Genomic DNA, 22928 nt, shown 5'->3' with positions numbered 1-22928 from the left:
TGAGCCACCTCTACTCGTTTCTGAAGGAGGAAGGTGGGTTGGTACTGGGTGGCGCTCAAAACCTCTGCCAAATAGCGGCCTAAGGTGTTGGGGATAGCAAGAGGGTCCACAATGACAGTATCTGTTATGGTCGGACCGGAGATTTGGGAATGGATCTTGGTCCAGTTGCACACCTGACCAAGTGTCTGAAATCAATTTGCTGATGAGGTGTCCCTACTGAACTTCATGAAATACTTTTGTAACTCATAAAGTGCAGTATTCACTTGATGATCTACGTATAGCCTTTTGGACTTCACAAATACGGGTATATAGAATTAAACTTCCTACAATGTTTTGTTCTGATTTTCTGGAGTCAGTTAACTCATTTGTCTCCAGGAGGATTATCAGATGCGTACAGTGAAGTTGATTCTTAAAAAAATTTGAATAGTTTGTGTTTTCTTGTCATCTGCAATGTTCAACAGCCCCAAGGTTTCTAATAAACATCTGCACTGGGTGGACTGGGGTGGGGTGGGGTGGGATGGGATGGGGGTGGAAGGTGGCAGCTCCACAACACAGTTTAAACAGAATGTCACAGCTACGTAAGTCTGGTCATCCTCATATGACTTTATGCTCTGACTCAACTATCACTATCACAATATGTGTGTTTTTGTCTATGTGGGATGACTGACATACTGTCGTACCACACATTCTAGAATTGCAAACCTGTAATGACACATCAATGAAAAGAAAAAACCTGAAAACATGCACTTCTCAAATCATTCTGCAGCATTCTAAAATACATTCATAACCAAAACAAAAAAATGTTGTTTGATTAAATAAAAATTAGCCACAGCACTCAGGACAGACTAATTACAAGAGCCTCAAAGTTCTTTCTACACAAAATTTTATGAACATGTCGAAGTTCTTAGGTAAATAAGCACTATTTCTCTCCTCTCCCTTTCTTTCTTTTTCTTTACTGTCATACACTAATAGCGAAAACTGGGGTGTCATACACTAATCAGGATGTATACGTGGACAAGGAAAAAAATTATCGGATTTTTCCCGGATTTCCCGGTTAATAGTACACTTTCTCCCAGGTGACCGTATATTTTCCCTTATCAATCCTTTGAATGGTTATACAATTTCCTCAGCACTTCAGAAAACAAAACTCAGGGAAAAAGACAGGTTTTGGAAATATTTTTGATGTGCAGCAACATGTACACTGCATATTTTTGTATTATGAAATTCCACCAAACACCACATGTTACTTTCCGAATCATTGAAGTTGAGATTTCGATGCGCTTTTGTAAGCTGTTCATAGCTCATGTCATGTGATCTCGCCAGCCAATGACAGCCGATATTCAGAGCATAGAACACGTGATGTAGTCAGCCAACAGCAACATCACTGTTAAGTAGCACGAACACACAAACCGGGAAAGTTAATACACTCCTGGAAATGGAAAAAAGAACACATTGACACCAGTGTGTCAGACCCACCATACTTGCTCCGGACACTGCGAGAGGGCTGTACAAGCAATGATCACAAGCACGGCACAGCGGACACACCAGGAAACGCGGTGTTTGACGTCGAATGGCGCTAGCTGCGCAGCATTTGTGCACCGCCGCCGTCAGTGTCAGCCAGTTTGCCATGGCATACAGAGCTCCATCGCAGTCTTTAACACTGGTAGCATGCTGCAAAAGCGTGGACGTGAACCGTATGTGCAGTTGACGGACTTTGAGGGTGTATAGTGGGCATGCGGGAGGCCGGGTGGACGTACCGCCGAATTGCTCAACACGTGGGGCGTGAGGTCTCCACAGTACATCGATGTTGTCGCCAGTGGTCGGCGGAAGGCGCACGAGCCCGTCGACCTGGGACCGGACCGCAGCGACGCACGGATGCACGCCAAGACCGTAGGGGACCGCACCGCCACTTCCCAGCAAATTAGGGACCATTCGCAACCGTCTCCATGAAGCTGGGCTACGGTCCCGCACACCGTTAGGCCGTCTTCCGCTCACGCCCCAACATCGTGCAGCCCGCCTCCAATGGTGTCGCGACAGGCGTGAATGGAGGGACGAATGGAGATGTGTCGTCTTCAGCGATGTGAGTCGCTTCTGCCTTGGTGCCAATGATGGTCGTATGCGTGTTTGGCGCTGTGCAGGTGAGCACCACAATCAGGACTGCATACGACCGAGGCACACAGGGCCAACACCCGGCATCATAGTGTGGGGAGCGATCTCCTACACTGGCCGTACACCTCTGTTGATCGTCGAGGGGACACTGAATAGTGCACGGTACATCCAAACCGTCATCGAACCCATCGTTCTACCATTCCTAGACCGGCAAGGGAACTTGCTGTTCCAACAGGACAATGCACGTCCGCATGTATCCCGTGCCACCCAACGTGCTCTAGACGGTGTAAGACAACTACCCTGGCCAGCAAGATCTCCGGATCTGTCCCCCATTGAGCATGTTTGGGACTGGATGAAGCGTCGTCTCGCGTGGTCTGCACGTCCAGCACAAACGCTGGTCCAACTGAGGCGCCAGGTGGAAATGGCATGGCAAGCCTTTCCACAGGACTACATCCAGCATCTCTACGATGGTCTCCATGTGAGAATAGCAGCCTGCATTGCTGCGAAAGGTGGATATACACTGTACTAGTGCCGACATTGTGCATGCTCTGTTGCCTGTGTCTATGTGCCTGTGGTTCTGTCAGTGTGATCATGTGATGTATCTGACCCCAGGAATGTGTCAATAAAGTTTCCCCTTCCTGGGACAATGAATTCACGGTGTTCTTATTTCAATTTCCAGGAGTGTAGTTAAAATTAATATACATAGTGTTGCTACAAGAAAAGAAAAGCTTTCACATATAATATTGGTCTCAAGCTGCAAGAGAAACTAAGCTTTCAAATTTTTGCGTGTGTTACACTTTAATATATATCACACAAATGTGCCAGTAAAAATTTTAATAATGACATAAATGTCTGCTTTTCAGGGTTCAAAATACTTCTAAATGGCTCGTCATCAAAGAGTTGATTTTTAATTGCGAGTCAAACGCTCTGTGATTTAATAAATTCATGGTATATTCTTGCACATAACTCAACTTACGTAAAAGGATATTTACTTTGAAAGTTGTGACCTGCCTGTTAGAAATAGGTTAATTTCAGCAGTTGCCAGAGAGCACAGATAACAGGCGACACACACGCTTGCACAGCTACCATGACGTAGGAAGCCCGTATGTATGTGTAAAACACTGAAAGATCATACATTATGTCATAAAAGAAACAAGACATCAGAGGATACTGCAAGAGCATCGGAATTTCTTGAACCAAATTAAAATTTGCACATTTAAAGTGCATACTTAAAGGGCACATTCGTATGTCCAGATTCCCAATGAAGTAGACCTCGACCTGATATTAAGCTTTTCAGTGTTCGAGGAAATGTAAGATGTGTTAATTCGTCTTAAGTATGCCAAAGTGCAGTGCCACGCTTCTTCATAAAGCATTTTTCTACCCCACGTCCAAACTATTTTCAGGAAAATGGAAATTGAAATGCCCTGTGGTGACTCTCCTGCTCTCAGTCGGCTGGTTTGGCAGCCTGCCCCTCTTTAAAAGCCAGCCGGTGTGGCCGAGTGGTTCTAGGCGCTTCAGTCTGGAAGCGCGCAACCGCTACGGTCGCAGGTTCGAATCCTGCCTCTGGCATGGATGTGTGTTATGTCCTTAGGTTAGTTAGGTTTAAGTAGTTCTAAGTTCTAGGGGACTGATGACCTCAGATGTGAAGTCCCATAGTGCTCAGAGCCATTTGAACCTCTTTAAAAAAAATTCGCAATTAATAGCGGATTGGATTATCTGTAATCGAGAGAACAAGAAATCTTCAGAAAACCTGAACTTTTTATTGCCTATTAGTTAATAACTTGCTGTTTTGTGTGACATAAAATTGCAAATGAAGTTACTGACCACAGAAATTTTTGCTGATTAAGGCTCTCTGAAACTAGTTTGACAAGAGAGTTATACAAGTGTGGTCATGTAAGTACTCATGTTTGATAACTTGCTAATGCAAGCCAGTGTTAACATAAGCGGCCACCTGTTAGACTATATTAATACCAAAATGTCACTGACAGTTTATTTTGAATCTACCCACCATTTCAGTGAGTTGTGCTATGTGGTTTTTTCTGATAAGTGTAAAGCTCAGTACCATTAACTGGGACACATTTTTTTGCTTTTGGATCAGAAAATGAGTGTACTCAAATACTTTAAATACTTTAGTCATTGTTGACATACGTCTATATAACAGAGAGAGAGAGAGAGAGAGAGAGAGAGAGAGAGAGAGAGAGAGAGAGAGAGAGAGTGTGTCCTGGAGGAAAGTATATATTCTTAAAATAGGACTATTCTGGAGGGGGGGAGGGAAGGAAAATAAAAAAATAGTATCTTTATTCCTAAAATATGCAGTTATTAAATTAGCATTGAAAATACCAATGAGATGGTGGACAATTCAGCACAAATTTGAAAATACACAATGCTGTTTCACACTGGACACAGAAATATGCCTGCAATATGTTACCAAGATAGGTCAATTTCACAGTCATGTGAAAAATATACTACACGTTTCACTCAAACAAGAATTTCATTAATACCAATTAAGTAAATTGACAAATGGCTTTCCATAAATAAAATACTATAAAGGCTTTGTTTTGAATTTAATGTAATACCCATAGGATAATACAGTTGGAATGATTTTTCCCTAAATTTTTGTGCCATATCCCAGCAGAAAGTTTTTGAGCCTTTCTTTTTCAGTGAAGCTACTGTAACTAGTTTTTTATCTTTATGTGCTACAATTATGGCTCCTCCTTCAATTGGATGAAGCTGAACCACTGAATTTTATTTGGCAGCGAGATGGTGGACAACTCAGCACAATATTGATTTAATAATGATGTACCTGACCGCTAGGTTGGCTGCAAGAGTCCAGGTGACAGGTCTAGTTTCACAAAGGCTCTATGTTCACCTGATCTGACACCATGCAGTTTTCACCTTTGTGAGATCATACAGAATCATGTATATGTGCCTCCACTACCAGCTGATTTAATAAGGTTTAAGAAGAAGTCGCCCATCAACTCAATGTGTGCCAAGTGCTGAATGGTGCTCGAATTTAACACTTTAAAGAAAAAAACGGCGAGTTTCTATTTCATTTGACGAATTATTCATAACTGTAAATTTAATGTAATAAATGCTTTAAAGCCTTAAAACACATATATTCATTTTGAACCACCTAGACTTTTGGCTTATGTGCCAACACTCAATTTCTGAGCAAATCACAGTCAAAGTTTCGAAACTACTTAATCAGTCCTCTCATGCAGTGTATACCCATGTGGGATGGTAGCGTATTGGCTGGGTGAACTAGTCGTCTAAGTGAAGTGAGAACTGATTTTCTCCTTGTGTTACAATGTAACAGCCTAAGGTTAAAATCTTTAACCAGTGATCAAAATGTCCCAGGTTCCAGGTTTGAATTCAGACAATACTCAAATTTTGAAATGAAAAAGCTCATCTTTGAATTTGTGGTTTAAAAACAGTCTTTTAGTCTTCTTATCTCTATTATTGTCATGGAAATGTGAGACAATATTTTTTTGTTACTTTATTAGAGAAGGAAAGTTGCAACTCACCATATAGCAGAGATGCTAAGTCGTGATAGGCACAACAAAAAGATTCACAAAATTATAGCTTTTGGCCATTAAGGCCATTGTCAACAATACACACACACACACACACACACACACACACACACACAGAGAGAGAGAGAGAGAGAGAGAGAGAGAGAGAGAGAGACAGAGAGACGCAACTAACACACACATCTGCAGTCTCTGGCAACTCAAACCACACTGCAAGCAGCAGCACCAGTGCATGACTGAAGTAGCAACTGCATGGGGTTAAGGAGGAGGTTGGGACAGGGAGGGGGAGGGGGAGGGATAGTACGATGGGAGTGGGAGGCAGTAAAGTGCTGCAGTTTAAACAGAGGGCACGAGAGAAGTTGGGGAGGGGAGGGAGGAAGCAGCAGAAAGGAGAAAAATAAAAATTAATTAAAAGACTGGGTGTGGCAGTGAAATGACAGCTGTGTAGTGCTGGAATGGGAACAGGGAGGGGGCTGGATGGGGAAGCACAGTGACTAACAAAGGTTGAGGCCAGGAGGGTTACAGGAACATAGGATGTTGCAGAGAAAGCTCCTGCCTGCGCAATTCAGAAAAGCTGGTGTTGGGGGGAAGGATACATATGGCATAGGCTGTGAAGCAGTAACTGAAGTGAGGGATACCATGTTTGGCAGCGTGTTCAGCTACAGGGTGGTCCACTTGTTTTTTTGGCTACAGTTTATCAGTGGCCGTTCATGCGGACAGGCAGCTTGTTGGTTGTTATGCCTACATAGAATGCAGCACAGTGGTCGCAGCTTAGCTTATAGACCACATGACTGGTTTCACAGGTACCCCTGCCTTTTATGGGATAGGTGATGTTAGTGACCTGACTGGAGTAGGTGATGGTAGGAGGATGTATGGGACAGGTCTTGCATCTAGGTCTATTACAGGGGTATGGTCCATGAGAAGAGATTGGGAACAGTGGTTGTATAAGGATGGACGAGTATATTGTGTAGGTTCGGTGGACGGCAGAATACCACTGTAAGAGGGGTGGGAAGGATAGTGGGCAGGACATTTCTCATTTCAGGGCACAGCATCAGGTAATCGAAACCCTGGCAGAGAATATAATTCAGTTGCTCCAGTCCTGGATGGTACTGAGTTACGAGGGGATGCTCCTCTGTGGCTGGACTGTGGGACTTTGGGAGGCGGTGGGAGACTGGAAAGATAAGGCACGGCAGATTTGTTTTTGTACAAGGTTGTGAGGATAATTACAGTCAGTAAATGGTTCAGTGAGACCCTCGGTATATTCCGAGAGGGACTACTCGTCACTGCAGATGTGACGACTATCAGTGGCTAGGCTGTACGGAAGGGACTTCTTTGTATGGAATGAGCAGCTGTCAAAGTGGAGGTATTGCTCCTAGTTAGTAGGTTTGATATGGACAGAGGTACTTATGTAGCCATCTCCGAGGTGGAGGTCAACATCTAGGAAGGTGACTACTTGGGTTGAGTAGGACTAGGTGAAGCAAATGGGGGAGAAGTTGTTGGGGTTCTGGAGTAATGTAGATAGGGTGTCATCTTCGATTCAGATAGTAAAGATGTCATCAATGAATCTGAACCAGGTGAGATGTTTAGGATTCTGGGCTTTTAGGAAGGATTCTTCTAGGTGGTCCACGACTAGGTTGGCATAGGACGGTGCCATGTGGGTGCCCATAGCTGTATCCCGGATTTGTTTGTATGTAATGCCTTTAAAGGAGATGTACTTGTGGGCGAGGATATAGTTGGTCATGGCGTCTAGGAAGGAGGTTGTTGGTTTGGAATCCATAGGGCATTTGGAAAGGTACTGTTGGGCCATTGGCACTAGGAATGTTTGTGTACAGGGAGGTGGCATCAATAGGACGAGTAGGGCACAGTGTGGTAAAGAGACACCCATTCCATACCAAGAAGCTCTTCTGTACAGCCTAGCCATCTGTGGTCCTTGCATCTGCAGTGACCCCACCATCTCCCAAAGTCACACAGTCCAGGGACAGAGGAGCATTCCCTCGTAACTCAGTACCATCCAGGACTGGAGCAACTGAATTACATTCTCCATCAGGGTTTCAATTACCTCACGTTGTGCCCTGAAATGAGAAGTGTCCTGCAGATTCGTTCCCACCCTTCCTACAGTGGTATTCTGCCATCTACCTAACCTACACAATATACTCATCCATCCTTACACAACTGCTCCTCCCAATATCTTACCTCAAGGCTCATACCCCTGTAATAGACCTAGATGCAAGACGTGTCCCATACAACATCCTACCAACACCTACTCCAGTCCTAACATCACCTATCCCATCAAAGGCAGGGGTACCTGTGAAAGCAATCATGTGGTTTACAAGCTAAGCTGCAACCACTGCGCTGCATTCTTGTAGACATGACAACCAACAAGCTGTCTGCTTGCATGAATGGCCACTGACAAACTGTGGCCAAGAAACAAGTGGACCACCCTGTTGCTGAACACGCTGCCAAACCTGATATCCCTCATTTTAATGGCTGCTTCACAGCCTGTGCCATATGGATTCTTCCCGCCAACACCAGCTTTTCTGAACTGCGCACGTGGGAACTTTCCCTGCAAGACATCCTATGTTCCCATAACCCTCCTGGCCTCAAGCTTCATTAGTCACTGTCCTCACCTGTCCAGCCACCTCCCTGTTCCCATTCCAGCACTACATAGCGATCATTTCACTGCCACACCCGCTCTTAATTTCTTTTTATTTCTCTCCTTTCCGTTACTGATGAAGTGGCTTCCAAACTTCGACCATCATTTTCTTGGCAGCTGTTGGGTGTTGGTGCCTAAGCCGAGATAGATGTCCCCTCATTTTCACCCTGCTCTGAGTCGGCCAAGTTTTGACTATCATGTTCCTCTTGCAAGTGTCAAAGAGACATTCATTAGAGGTAAGATGCAAGTAATGAAATAGTATTCAAATGATGACAATCATTTTTCTGAGGCTGTCCTGGCAGCAACCAGCATCAGATGCATAAAAATGGACAACAGAGTATATGCTCACACTGCTGCTTTAGACTGAAGACAGACAGAACATTGCAGGGTGCTGCTATAATGTGTGTTACATAGTAGACATCATCACACATTTTGATGTAGCTGTAGAAATTGTGTATTTAATGAAACAAAAGCATATACATTCACCAATACACCACTTAGCTATACATTCTGGGCAGCTGACAGATAGTCAGTGACAAATATTTTCAATGGAAACATATGATTGTATCATCATGAAGTAAATGAGAAGGTGCTATATCTGGCGTTTTGACCCTTAGCTGCCAAACTGGCTGAAATACTTACAGTTTGTTATACATGACAAGTCAGAGGCTTACCAATTACAAAGAAATATCTGCATTCCTTTACATTAATAGCAACAAGAACTTACCTGCACCATTATCCTTAACAAGCACATGCTCTGTCATAGTGATCTTTGATGAATTGGAGGCTGTACGCAGGGATGAATACAATACACAGCACATCCATATAGCAAGCCCAATGATTCCTTCCATTTTCACATTGTTGCTATTAGGATCCTCTGTAGTTCCAGATATAGTGTTCAGAAGACTCAGCTTACAGTTTGTATCTGCAAAAGCAAGCAAAATAGCATTTTGTAGATGAAAATACTTATTTTCCTTTTTGAAATCCTCTGTAAACTTCCTCAAAGTAATTCATATTACTTCAAGTTGTGTACACAGGAGAATCGACCATTATCGCACTAAAACATTATTTTCCTTCAACAGACACAGTTGGGGCCGTGTGGCCACCAGCAAGAAATAACTTGATTCACTTGATTTGTGGCTCATCTGCCATGGTGCCACCCACTTCAAATGGAGCCTCTCTCCAAGGGTGCCACCCAACCTCAGCAACAGCTACCTGGCCAGTCACAATGCTCATAGTGACTATGCCCCAGTCACAATGACACACACACACACACACACACACACACACACACACACACACACACACACACACAGAGAGTTTTCAACTCAGGTGCAAACACTGATTCCTGAGTGGTCAGGGGCGCTACCACCACATTGGGTGAACTTCCCTGCAAGATTCAAATTTCTGAGGAATTTTGAAAATTGGTGGCAGGTCAAACCCAACAATGGAGACCATGTTTAATTAATGAAAAGTTGTAGAAAACACCAGAAGTAGAACCTGGTGTCCCAAATCAAAAACCAGGTCCAAGCAGGCTCTACACTAAGAAAACCATCCAATGGAGAGGCTGAGGGGGAAAGGGGTAGTGGAAGTATACACTTACAATATGGGAAGGAAGTAATGCTGCAAAGGCTGGGGCCACATGGAAGCCGAGCACATGCTCCACAGTAGAGTTAAGTGTGCCCTGTGGGGAAACATGCATGTACTCCAGACATCTGCCCATGCAGATGTATGGGGGAAGATGCCACTCATATCAATAATTTTACTTCATACAGATTTGTATATTGTGCTAAGAACAAAAGTAACATTACCTCTGTATTCTTAGAGTTTCAGCAGGTGGTGTGAAGGCAAGCAAGGAATCTGCTTAAAGTTACCAGAAATGATAAAAAATTGTTAAAAATAAGCTTCATTATCATTTAAAGATGACTAGCATCAGCCGTGAAAGAACAATGGTAATCTGAATAGGTTATGTGAACAGTAGGAAGTGCACAGTACTACTATATTCTGGTCTTCCAAGCAAAATTTGGGCAGAAGCTGTTAACACAGCAACCTTTTTCATCAAGTCTTTGAGCAAATAAGTCTATTTGTGGAAAGATACCTTAGGAGAGAGGGTTTTTGGAAGAAAACGTTATTAAAGTATACGAGGAGATTTGGATCTGAATGCTTCATGCATATTCCCAAACAGATTTAATCCAAATTTCAAAGCAAATCAAAGATGGTTATTGTTATTTTCAATAACAATTGTAGGCTGTATGATCCTGTAATGAAAAAAACAACTTTCATGATACACAGTTCTCAATGAAAACACCACAAGGTGTTCTAAACAACTGAGGAACAACAACATTAAATACATATATAGTTTCCCAAAAGAAGCACAAGAATGTGAAATTCAACAGTTTCTGGAAAATGGAGATGTAGTCATGCAAGAACAAGGACCCTGGGCTACTGAGAAAGTTGCTCAACTTGGAATGAATTTTAGAAACACTGACAAACTTTGTCTTCTTGTTCATTTCCAAAATTGTGTGTCTTACACAGCAGTCACTGATGAAGCAAATTTCCAAGGTGGAAATGGCCTTCAAGAGAGACTGGTTGGCAATAAATAACTCTTGGGACTTAGTGAATCTGTCTCCAGATCATCAGGCTATTGGTTTTAAATAGGTTTACAAAATGAAATGTGAAGTCATAATAGTAAAATAAGGTACAAAACTAGATTACGTGCAAAATGATGTTTCACAAATCCTGAATTGATTATGGAGAAACTTTTTCCACTTGTTAGGTATAAATCAATTTCTACTCTTTTAGCTTTGGCTGTAGTGTATGATATGGGCTGGAAGCAGTTTGATGTAGAAACTGCCTTTCTCAGTCGTGATTTGCAAGTAGTAGTTTTCATGGAACAGCCTGAAGGTTTCATCAATGACAATTCAACCTCAGTCTGCGAATTATGAAAAGCCTTTATGGACTGAAGTAGGTTTCTCAATAATGGAACAATAATATTGTTCAGTTTATGAAGTGTTTTCATTTTAAACAGCTTTACTCAGATAAGTCTGTTTCACACTCAAGTTGCTGGCCAGAAGATGATCTATTTTTGCTTATAATGAACATCAGAAAAGGACACACACCACGTTCCACAACATTTGTGAAAAGGACATATGTGAATGGCTCTAAAACTTCTTAAGTAATAGAACCCAGTATGCTGTCCTCAACAGCAAGTGTTCATCAGACCAGGGTATCATCAGGAGTGCTCCAGTAAAGTGTGATGGGGCCATTTATCTACATACATTAAAGAGCCAAAAATCTGGTACACCTGCCTAATATCGCGTATGCAAGCATGCATAAGTGCCCAACATGATGTGGCATAGACTCAACTAATGTCTGAATTAGTGCTGGAGGGAATTGACATCTTGAAACCAGTGGAGCTGTTCATAAATTAAGAGTTATGAGGGGTGGAGATCTCTTCTGAATAGCACGACACAAAGCATCTCAGATACGCTCCATAATGTTCATGTCTGAGGAGTTTGGTGGCCAGCAGAAGCGTTTGAACTCAGAAGTGTGTTCCTGGAGCCACTCTAGCAATTCTGGACGTGTGGGGGTGTCACACTATTCTCCTCTAATTGCCCGGGTCTGTTGGGATTTAGGTGATCAGACAGGACGCTTACATATGTGTCACCTGTCAGTCGTACCTAGACCTATCAGGGGTCCCGTATCACTAACTGCTTGCATCCCATACCATTACAGAGACTCCACCAGTTTGAACAGTTCCCTGATGACATGTAGGGTCCATGGATTCATGAGTTTGTCTCCATACCCATACATGTCAATCCGCTCAATACAATTTGAAACAAGACTTGTCTGACCAAGAAACATGTTTTCAGTTAACAGTCCAATGGAGGTGTTAACAGGCCCAGGCAAGGCGAAAAGTTATGTGTCATGCAGTAATCAAGGGTACAAGAGTGGGCCTTTGGCTCTCAAGGCTCACATCGATGATGTTTTGTTGAATAGTTCTCTCTCAAAGTCCGAAAATCATGGACACTTAATTATTTAAATTGATTGCTGATTTTTAGTAAATGTCATGCAAAATGTATTTCTGAATAAAAGTAATTACTTTACAATACTATAAGCGAGTTGGAAAACAATTCATAATTTTCTTCGAAAGCATTTTATGACAAAAATGAGACACAGACATTTATACCCGTTTTTCTTTTTATGACATTATTCGCAAATTATTAGTGTCTTCTGTCATGACTTTCCATGAATTAAAATTGCCTGAAATGTAATAATCAACACTGCACTGTTGAAAAGAGTTCATTTTTTTTCATCATCTCCTTCTCACTGAATTTTTATAGCCGAGCTGAATTTGCACATGGACAAGGATTATCCAACAAGAGCAGTACTTGGAAAATGGGAACTGCACACTGATCTTTTGGTGATGGCCATTTGAAAGCATTAGCAAGACCACGAGGTGTCATTAAGGAGTCAGACACTTATCTGTCCCACCCACTGATTGTCATACACACAAGAAACAAAGTGCCTCACTACAAAGTCTTCTGACTTCTACTGTGGTCTCTGCATTTCACACATAGTAACAGGCTGCATTTCGTGGAGAACTGTTCTTGCAATGTATGAGCTACTCCAGGATGTTGCTCTCATAGCATCAGCATCTTCATGCAGGAGATTAAATGTTGTTGCAACATTTTTACATATACCTCCTACCCCATCCACTTGCCCTTTTCACATGACCTGTTGCTGATTTTTTTTTTTTTTTTTTGTCTTAATTCCTGTACTACAGTTTTGACCAAACTCACAAAGCTTCAAGTGGTTTTTAAAATGAGATACTGCACATCAGTGACATACACATGTTTAGGAAATGCATGGCCTCTAGATGCTGTCATCAACTATTATGCTGACAGTGTGGCATGCATGTGCACTGTCGTGAATGAGATTATCACTGATAGTAGCAAGACAGTTAGGAAGTGAGCAACAATTGTGAATATTGATACCTGCAATGTGTACCAATGGCAACTTTGAATTTCATTTTGAAAAGCAATGGACTAGTTCTCAGCAAAGAAAAAATGAAGAACTAATGTGTCGGTATTCTGTGATGTCGCTGATTTTACTTCTGCTATGGCCTGTCGAATGCTCCAACAGTCATCACTTCAGTATCAGTGCTCCCTGCCGCCGTTGGATATGCAGCTGCAGCAGCAAGTCATATAATCCTAGCTTACTTGTTTGTTAGATAGCTTAATTAATTTCTTTGCGTGTTTTTGGGTACTTGCATTGTTTAATTCATATATTTCGGGCGAATTATAGTATTTGACAGTTGTAGCATCGCGCTTTAGTGTTTACTTCGTAGATTCTTATTTAAATTGCGTGTGAGTTTCGTATAGGAGGTGCAATTTCGAGTTTTAGTTACTGTAATCGTAAATTCAGCAGATTGTAGCGCAGTCGCTAGGCATTTGTACAGGTTAGTTTATACATTCTTTGCGTGTTTCGCTTGCGTTATCTAGGCACGGACTCGTGTTTCGGTAACTGTTGTTCAACATCGATCAGAATGGACAGGGACTGCGATTGCTGTGTTCGGATGAGGGCTGACTTGGCATCCCTTCGCTCACAGCTGCAATCGGCGCTGACTTCGGTCGCGCAGCTTGAGGCTGTTGCCAATGGGCACCACTGTGGGGAGCCGGACTTGGGTATCACGTGGATGTCAACCTCGTCCCGTCTGTCCCCAGATCGGTCTGCCGCTGTGGTTGCCCCGGTTGCTGCCCGCAGTGGGGCTGAGCCCTCGCCTGTGGTTGATTGGGAGGTCGTTCCAAGGCATGGCAGGCAGCGAAAGGCGTTCCCGGAGGCTGATCAAAAAGCCTCCCCGGTGCGTCTGACAAACCGGTTTCAGGCACTGTCTCTGGCTGAGCCAGATGCAGCTGCCTGCCCTGTTTCAGAGGATCATTCTCAGCCTTCAAGGTCCGGGCAATCACAGAGGGTGGGCTTACTGGTAGTTGGGAGCTCCAATGTTAGGCGCGTAATGGGGCCCCTTATGGATACGGCGGCTAAGGAGGGGAAGAAATCCAGTGTGCACTCCGTGTGCATTCCGGGAGGAGTCATTCCTGATGTGGAAAGGGTCCTTCCGGATGCCATGAAGAGCACAGGGTGCAGCCAGCTGCAGGTGGTGGCACATGTCGGCACTAATGACGTGTGTCGCTTTGGATCTGAGGAAATTCTCTCTGGATTCCAGCGGCTATCTGATTTGGTGAAGGCTGCCAGTCTTGCTTACGAGATGAAGGCAGAGCTCACCATCTGCAGCATCGTTGACAGAACCGACTGCAGACCTTTGGTGCAGAGCTGGGTGGAGGGTCTGAATCAGAGGCTCAGACGGTTTTGCGACCGTATTGGCTGCAGATTCCTTGACTTGCGCCATAGGGTGGTGGGGTTTTGGGTTCCGCTGAATAGGTCAGGAGTTCACTACACTCAGCTGGCGGCTACACGGGTAGCGAAGGCTGTGTGGCATGGACTGGGCGGTTTTTTAGGTTAGAAGGCCTCGGGAAAGTCCGGGATGGGCTGCAATGTCAAAGGGTGCTTGGCAATTACAGGACGTGCTTGGATCAAGGAACAGTCGGAATTATAGTTGTAAATTATTGTAGCTGCGCTGAAAAAGTCCCTGAGCTTCAAGCGCTAATAGAAAGCACAGAAGCTGATATCGTTATAGGTACAGAAAGCTGGCTAAAGCCTGAAATAAGTTCTGCAGAAATTTTTACGAAGTCTCAGACGGTGTTCAGGAAAGACAGAGTAGGCAGAATTGGTGGTGGAGTGTTTGTGTCTGTCAGTAGTGGTTTATCTTGTAGTGAAGTCGAAGTAGATACTCTGTGCGAATTGGTATGGGTGGAGGTTATACTTAACAGCCGAATTAAGTTAATAATTGGCTCCTTCTACCGACCCCCAGACTCCGATGATACAGTTGCGGAACAGTTCAGAGAAAGTGAGTCTCGTAACAAATAAATACCCCACTCATACGGTTATAGTTGGTGGGGACTTCAACCTACCCTCGGTATGTTGGCAAAAATACTTGTTCAAAACCGGTGGTAGGCAGAAAACGTCTTCCGAGATTGTCCTAAATGCTTTCTCCGAAAATTATTTCGAGCAGTTAGTCCATGAACCCACGCTAATTGTAAATGGTTGCGAAAACACACTTGACCTCTTAGCCACAAACAATCCAGAGCTGATAGAGAGCATCATGACTGATACAGGGATTAGTGATCACAAGGTCATTGTAGCTAGGCTCAATACCATTTCTTCCAAATCCATCAGAAACAAACGCAAAATAATTTTATTTAAAAAAGCGGATAAAGTGCCACTAGAAGCCTTCCTAAAAGACAATTTCCATTCCTTCCGAACTGACTATGCGAATGTAGACGAGATATGGCTCAAATTCAAAGATATAGTAGCAACAGCAATTGAGATATTCATACCTCATAAATTGGTAAGAGATGGAACGGATCCCCCGTGGTACACAAAAAAGGTCCGAATGCTGTTGCAGAGGCAACCGAAAAACATGCGAAGTTCAGAAGAACGCGAAATCCCGAAGATGGGCTAAAACTTACAGACGCATGAAATTTGGCACGTACTTCGATGCGAGATGCCTTTAATAGGTTCCACAACGAAACATTGTCTCGAAATTTGGTAGAAAATCCGAAGAAATTCTGGTCGTATGTAAAGTACACAAGTGGCAAGACACAGTTAATACCTTCGCTGCGCAGTGCCGATGGTACTGTTATCGATGACTGTGCCGCTAAAGCGGAGTAATTGAATGCAGTTTTCCGAAATTCCTTCACCAGGGAAGACGAATGGAATATTCCAGAATTTGAAACACGAACATCTGCTAGCATGAGTTTCTTAGAAGTAGATACCTTAGGGGTTGCGAAACAACTCAAATCGCTTGATACGGGCAAGTCTTCAGGTCCAGATTGTATACCGATTAGGTTCCTTTCAGATTACGCTGATACTATAGCTCCCTACTTAGCACTCATATACAACCGCTCGCTCACCGATAGATCTGTACCTACAGATTGGAAAATTGCGCAGGTCGCACCAGTGTTCAAGAAGGGTAGTAGGAGTAATCCATTTAACTACAGACCTATATCATTGACGTCAGTTTGCAGTAGGGTTTTGGAGCATATACTGTATTCAAACATTATGAATCACCTCGAAGGGAACGATCTATTGACACGTAATCAGCATGGCTTCAGAAAACACCGCTCTTGTGCAACGCAGCTAGCTCTTTATTCGCACGAAGTAATGGCCGCTATCGACAGGGGATCTCAAGTTGATTCCGTATTTCTAGATTTCCGGAAAGTTTTTGACACCGTTCCTCACAAGCGACTTCTAATCAAGCGTGGGCCTACGGGGTATCGTCTCAGTTGTGCGACTGGATTCGTGATTTCCTGTCAGGAAGGTCGCAGTTCGTAGTAATAGACGGCAAATCATCGAGTAAAACTGAAGTGATATCAGGTGTTCCCCAGGGAAGCGTCCTGGGACCTCTACTGTTCCTGATCTATATAAATGACCTCGGTGACAATCTGAGCAGTTCTCTTAGACTGTTCGCAGATGATGCTGTAATTTACCGTCTAGTAAGGTCATCCGAAGACCAGTATCAGTTGCAAAGCGATTTAGAAAAGATTGCTGTATGGTGTGTCAGGTGGCAGTTGACGCTAAACAACGAAAAGTGGGAGATGATCCACATGAGTTCTAAAAGAAATCCGTTGGAATTCGATTACTTGATAAATAGTACAATTCTCAAGGCTGTCAATTCAACTAAGTACCTGGGTGTTAAAATTACGAACAACTTCAGTTGGAAAGACCACATTGATAATATTGTGGGGAAGGCGAGCCAAAGGTTGCGTTTCATTGGCAGGACACTTAGAAGATGCAACAAGTCCACTAAAGAGACAGCTTACACTACACTCGTTCGTCCTCTGTTAGAATATTGCTGCGCGGTGTGGGATCCTTACCAGGTGGGATTGACGGAGAACATCAAAAGGGTGCAAAAAAGGGCAGCTCGTTTTGTATTATCATGTAATAGGGGAGAGAGTATGGCAGATATGATACGCGAATTGGGATGGAAGTCATTACAGCATAGACGTTTTTCGTCGCGGCGAGACCTTTTTACGAAATTTCAGTCACCAACTTTCTCTTCCGAATGCGAAAGTATTTTGTTGAGCCCAACCTACATAGGTAGGAATGATCATCAAAATAAAATAAGAGTAATCAGAGCTCGAACAGAAAGGTTTAGGTGTTTGTTTTTCCCGCTCGCTGTTCGGGAGTGGAATAGTAGAGAGATAGTATGATTGTGGTTCGATGAACCCTCTGCCAAGCACTTAAATGTGAATTGCAGAGTAGTCATGTAGATGTAGATGCCATTCTGCAACCAACATTTATCTTGCACCTCTTGACATATACACAACAGCATCAGGTACCCATTTTGGTCTAATGACTAGAATTTTGTGAGACCAGTTTTTAAAGTCAGATTCTCCTTTCTCAGTAGGAGATATGCTTCTACTATCAACCTTGTGAGATATCTTACCTTTTTCACCATTTTTACTAACTACATCAGCCTGATTAGGACTTTGGCTGCTGCAATTTTTGTCATCACTTAAGTAATATTCCAGAGTAAGTATCATCTTGCAATGGATGCCGGCAGTAAGAATCTGGACATGCCCAAATCCTCTTGTCATTCTTTATTTTATGAGCTTTTGAAATCAAATAGTTTGAGGATGAGAGTATGTATTTCTGTGTCTGTTGCTTAGAATAGTTGCCTGGTATCTCTGTCAGTGACTGCACCTTCTCAGTATAGGTGGCTGTTGACATAGCAGTATTTAAGTTTCGAAAGCATGCATCGTGTTTCATGCACATATCATTTTCTTCAGGTTCTGCATCAAGTGCATGTTTCATGCCCATATCACTATCTTCAGGTTCTGCATGAAGTCCATGTTTCATGCCCATATCACTATCTTCAGGTTCTGCATGAAGTGCATGTTTCATGCCCATATCACTATCTTCAGGTTCTGCATGAAGTGCATCTGTATTATACACTTCACAAGGTTTTGAAGATGTTGCTTGTGTAAAACTTGTTTCAATTTCTTCCACTGTTCTTTTCACATACTGTTTTCTTCTTGTGCTTCATACTTTTCAGAGACATTTCCGGAGGGATGTAGTAGGGGCTAGAGCAGAAATGCTAACATTCAAAACATCAGCAACTCCACACCCAGGAATATAAATGTCTGCACTGTCTTCTTCAGTTTCACATTCGGGTGATGGTGATTGTTCAGGTGGGCTGTCATTAAATTTCTTCTTTTAGTGAGTTTAGCAATTCCTGCACAATGGACATGATGCTAATACCATTTTTTGAGCACCTCTGACAGTTTTCCAACAATTGTGAATGTGTTTTCCACTTTCCTTAAATACCATATCTTTACCCTTTTTTTAGCCCACACACCTCACTCTTTCACTACTGTGCTTCCTCACTGATATTGTATCTAAAAAAATTCAAACCAAACACAAAACTCAGTACAGAATGGTTTATGTGCAAGTTCTCACACATTTGTGATGAACAGAACAGCACTGGAAACAGTGTTGCTAACACAAATTTTACACTAGAAATTCAGTGATGCAAAATATTCAGAATGTCGAAAAATTTTTAACACTTTAGACAAAAATATTGCCCACTGTGACTGCACTGACTAGTAACATACTAACCAAACATTATTTTGTGCAAATTTTGAAAAGTTTTCAGATGGTTTTCACGCAAATAATTCATCAAAACTAGTAAAAATGCTACTGTTTACATTTTTAATAATAAATACTTACATAATACAGTTAGCTGGAGCATAGAAGATACTGTTTATAATTACATCAGTAGTATCTGGTAATATGACAAGATAGCATTCTGTGACTCTCCAGATCAGACAAAAATAATTTTTTTAAGAGGAAAAATTAACTTAAATTTCATATTTTTGTCAAATTTGTAAGTTAAAGGAAGCCCATAAGTGTAGGGATGCCAACTAAATTTCAACACACTAAGGAGTAGTGTTAATGCAAAACAACTGCCAGGTCTCTGGTAGTTTTTGTTTATAATATTTTTTGTTCTCTACTGTTTTACAAGTTATTTACAAAATATAAATTTTTCAAAGTCATGCCACACACAAAAAATGAAAATACATTATTTCTTAACACTTACGATATAGAGGTCTAATATATATTTCTTCACAGAAATTCATAACTACAAGTTGACATGACCTGTAAGATTTAAGATGAAATCACCCTGCTGCTAACATACATTGTACGTAAAAGCTTTAAGCTAAATTCTAACTTCAAATGTGTAACAATTTCCTTGAGACAGAAAAATAAACCTATCAAGATTATTCAAAATTTTAAATATAATTGTAAATAAGTTAATAAAATTACCTGGCTGATTGGAAAGGGATGACCATGTGAGATAAACAACATACAGTGTTACTACAGAAGACTGCAGAAGGCCAGACCTCGGTTGCGCATCTTGAACAGGGCCCAGAATTGATACCACACTCACAATGAAGCACAGTATCAAGTTGAATGATAAGAAGAACTTGTTCAAGGCACATTCATCAGGCTGAAAGGAAAAGCACAATAATGTTTACAAAATCATTGATGGTAAAATGTTTCATCAGTCAATAACGAGAAACTTAAAATCGAAAAATAAGGAGCAGTTACAGAACATGAGGGAGTGTTTTCAAGATTCTACTCAATACAAGTTTCTCATTGAAAGAACATAATGCCAACCCTGAAATTGCACTTGTGCTGGAAAAAAAAGTGTCATTGCTCAAAAGCTAATGTGGAGGCTCTTTTCTGTGATATGTTTCTGTGCTTCATGCATTGATCTGCTGTAGGTGAGAGTGTCTCTCTCCCTTATGTTGCATAAATATCAAGTATGTTAGATGAAATGCATTCATACCTTCTTAGTAATGTCTTGGAAAGGAGAGGGGGAAGTGGAGGGGGAGATGGGAAACAGCAAGTAGTAAAGATCTTACCATTTTAACACTAAAGGATGGTGCATTCATGATCTTTGCCATGAATGCTTTGACAAATCACTGATAAAATTTTGACAGTCAAAGAGTCTTTAGTTTAGTTTAAATGCAACCTGATTTCACTCTCTACCTAATGACTCTACAGCTGTCCTGCTCAAATTATACTCAGAACCAACAGTTGGGTGAAACCCAATGTGTAGACAGCTCTGCAATATTTATCAGGCATAGAATGTATATCACACAGACAGGTAAGTTGCAATAAGAGGGGTAGAGTTCATAGCAACTGAAAAACTATTGTGTTTATCAAGGTTGAAATGGAGTCTGACTGAAGTTATCAAGACAAGTAACCTGTCTAGAACTCAACTGAACCATCAGATGTTTTTACCAGCAACCCAACTCTGCTGTGACAGTTGTAGAATCATTTTAAGAAAATCAAAAACTCAGTAGAGATTGCAGATTGCCTGTAGCTAGTATGGTCAGACATTCTTGTGAAGCAGGTTTGAACATGTTTTCTCAAAACTATCTTAAGCAGCCAGATTGACAACCCACACGCAACGGTAATCTTTTAAACCTCGTAGCTACAAACAGGCCTTACCTTACTGTCAGTGTCAGTAGAGAGACATGGAATAGTGACCCATATCACAGCAATGAGTATTTATGCTGGAAAGAGCAGGTAAGCAGTTCAGCGGCCTACAAAGACAATGAAGGGCCATCACTTTGCTCACAACCTCTCTGTCCATCATATTTAAATAAAGTTTAAACTAGTTGTAAATCACACTGAAGAGAAGTATGTGCTGTCTAAGTGTATTAAGGATTGGGAAGACCCATTATGGTTTAATTACAAAATTCAGGAAATGATTAGGCAGAAATTGTTGCACTCCCAGTTACAAAAATGATCACAGAAATTTCAACAGGCAAAAGTTGGTAGAAATTCTTACATATATTGAAAGCTTTACTGTATGGTTAAATGACGATGGCGTCCTCTTGGGTAAAATGGTCCCCCATTTGGATCTCCAGGCGTGGGCTATTCAAGACGACGTCGTTATCAGGAGAAAGAAAACTGGCGTTCTACGGATCAGAGTGTGGAATATCAGGTCCCTTAATCGGGCAGGTAAATTAGAAAATTTAAAAAGGGAAATGGATAGGTTAAATTTTGATATAGTGGGAATTAGTGAAGTTTGGTGGCAGGAGGAACAAGACTTCTGGTCAGGTAAATACAGGGTCATAAATACAAAATCTAATAGGGGTAATGCAGGAGTAGGTTTAATAATGAATAAAAAATAGGAGTGTGGGTAAGCTGCTACAAACAGCATATTGAACACATTGTGGCCGACATAGACACAAAGCCCTCACCTACTACAGTAGTACAAGTTTATATTCCAACTAGCTCTGCAGATGACGAAGAAATTGAAGAAATGTAAGATGAGATAAAAGAAATTATTCAGATAGTGAAGGGAGACAAAAATTTAATAGTCATGGGTGACTGGAATTTGATAGTAGGAAAAGGAAGAAAAGGAAACGTAGTAGGTGAATATGGACTGGGGGTAAGAAATTAAAGAGGAAGCCGCCTAGTAGAATTTTGCACAGAGCATAACTTAGTCATAGCTAACACTTGGTTCAAGAATCATAAAAGAAGGTTGTATACATGGAAGAAACCTGGAGATACTGACAGGTTTCAGATAGATTATATAATGTTAAGACAGAGATTTAGGAACCAGGTTTTAAAATTTAAGACATTTCCAGGGGCAGATGTGGACTCTGGCCACAATCTATTGGTTATGAACTGTAGATTAAAACTGAAGAAACTGCAAAACAGTGGCAATTGAAGGAGATGGGACCTGGATAAACTGACTAAACCAGAGGTTGTACAGAGTTTCAAAGAGAGCATAAGGGAAATATTGACAAGAATGGGAGAAAGAAATCCAGTAGAAGAAGAATGGGTAGCTTTGAGGGATGCAGTAGTGAAGGCAGCAGAGGATCAATTACGGAAAAAGATGAGGGCTAGAAGAAATCCTTGAGTAACAGAAGAGATACTGAATTTAATTGATGAAAGGAGAAAATATAAAAATGCAGTAAATGAAGCAGGCAAAAAGGAATAAAGACGTCTCAAAAATGAGATCGACAGGAAGTGCAAAATGACTAAGCAGGGATGGCTAGAGGACAAATGTAAGGATGTAAAGGCTTATCTCAATAGGGGTAAGATAGACACTACCTACAGGAAAATTGAAGAGACCTTTGGAGAAAAGAGAACCACTTGTACGAACATCAAGCACTCAGATGGAAACCAAGTTCTAAGCAAAGAAGGGAAAGCAGGAAGGTTGAAGGAGTATGTAGACTGTCTATATACGGGCAATGTACTTGAGGGCAATATTATGGAAATGGAAGAGGATGTAGATGAAGATGAAATGGGAGATATGATACTGCATGAAGAGAGTGACAGAGCACTGAAAGACCTGCATCGAAACAAGGCCCCGGGAGTAGACAACATTCAATTAGAACTACTGACAGTCTTGGGACAACTAGTCCTGACAAATCTGTACCATCTGGTGAGCAAAATGCATGAGACAGCTGAAATTCCCCAGACTTCAA

The 22928-nt window shown here is 41.8% G+C and overlaps 1 protein-coding gene across 2 annotated transcripts in view; it reads right to left on the bottom strand.

Moving 5' to 3' along the window:
* The window catches only part of LOC126334618 (probable serine incorporator), a 90219-nt gene that overhangs the window by 17730 nt on the left and 49561 nt on the right, over positions 1-22928 (bottom strand). For both annotated transcript variants that reach the window (XM_049997036.1, XM_049997037.1), the window contains exons 6-7: positions 19741-19924; positions 9020-9217 (exon numbers count right to left, since the gene is read on the bottom strand). In XM_049997036.1, the coding sequence (XP_049852993.1) occupies positions 9020-9217; positions 19741-19924 (382 nt within the window). The remainder of the gene's footprint in view (positions 1-9019; positions 9218-19740; positions 19925-22928) is intronic.

The sequence above is a fragment of the Schistocerca gregaria genome, chromosome 2 (assembly GCF_023897955.1).
Source record: "Schistocerca gregaria isolate iqSchGreg1 chromosome 2, iqSchGreg1.2, whole genome shotgun sequence".
Classification (NCBI taxonomy): Eukaryota; Metazoa; Arthropoda; class Insecta; order Orthoptera; family Acrididae; genus Schistocerca; species Schistocerca gregaria.
This window is presented reverse-complemented; position numbering and strand designations above follow the sequence as displayed.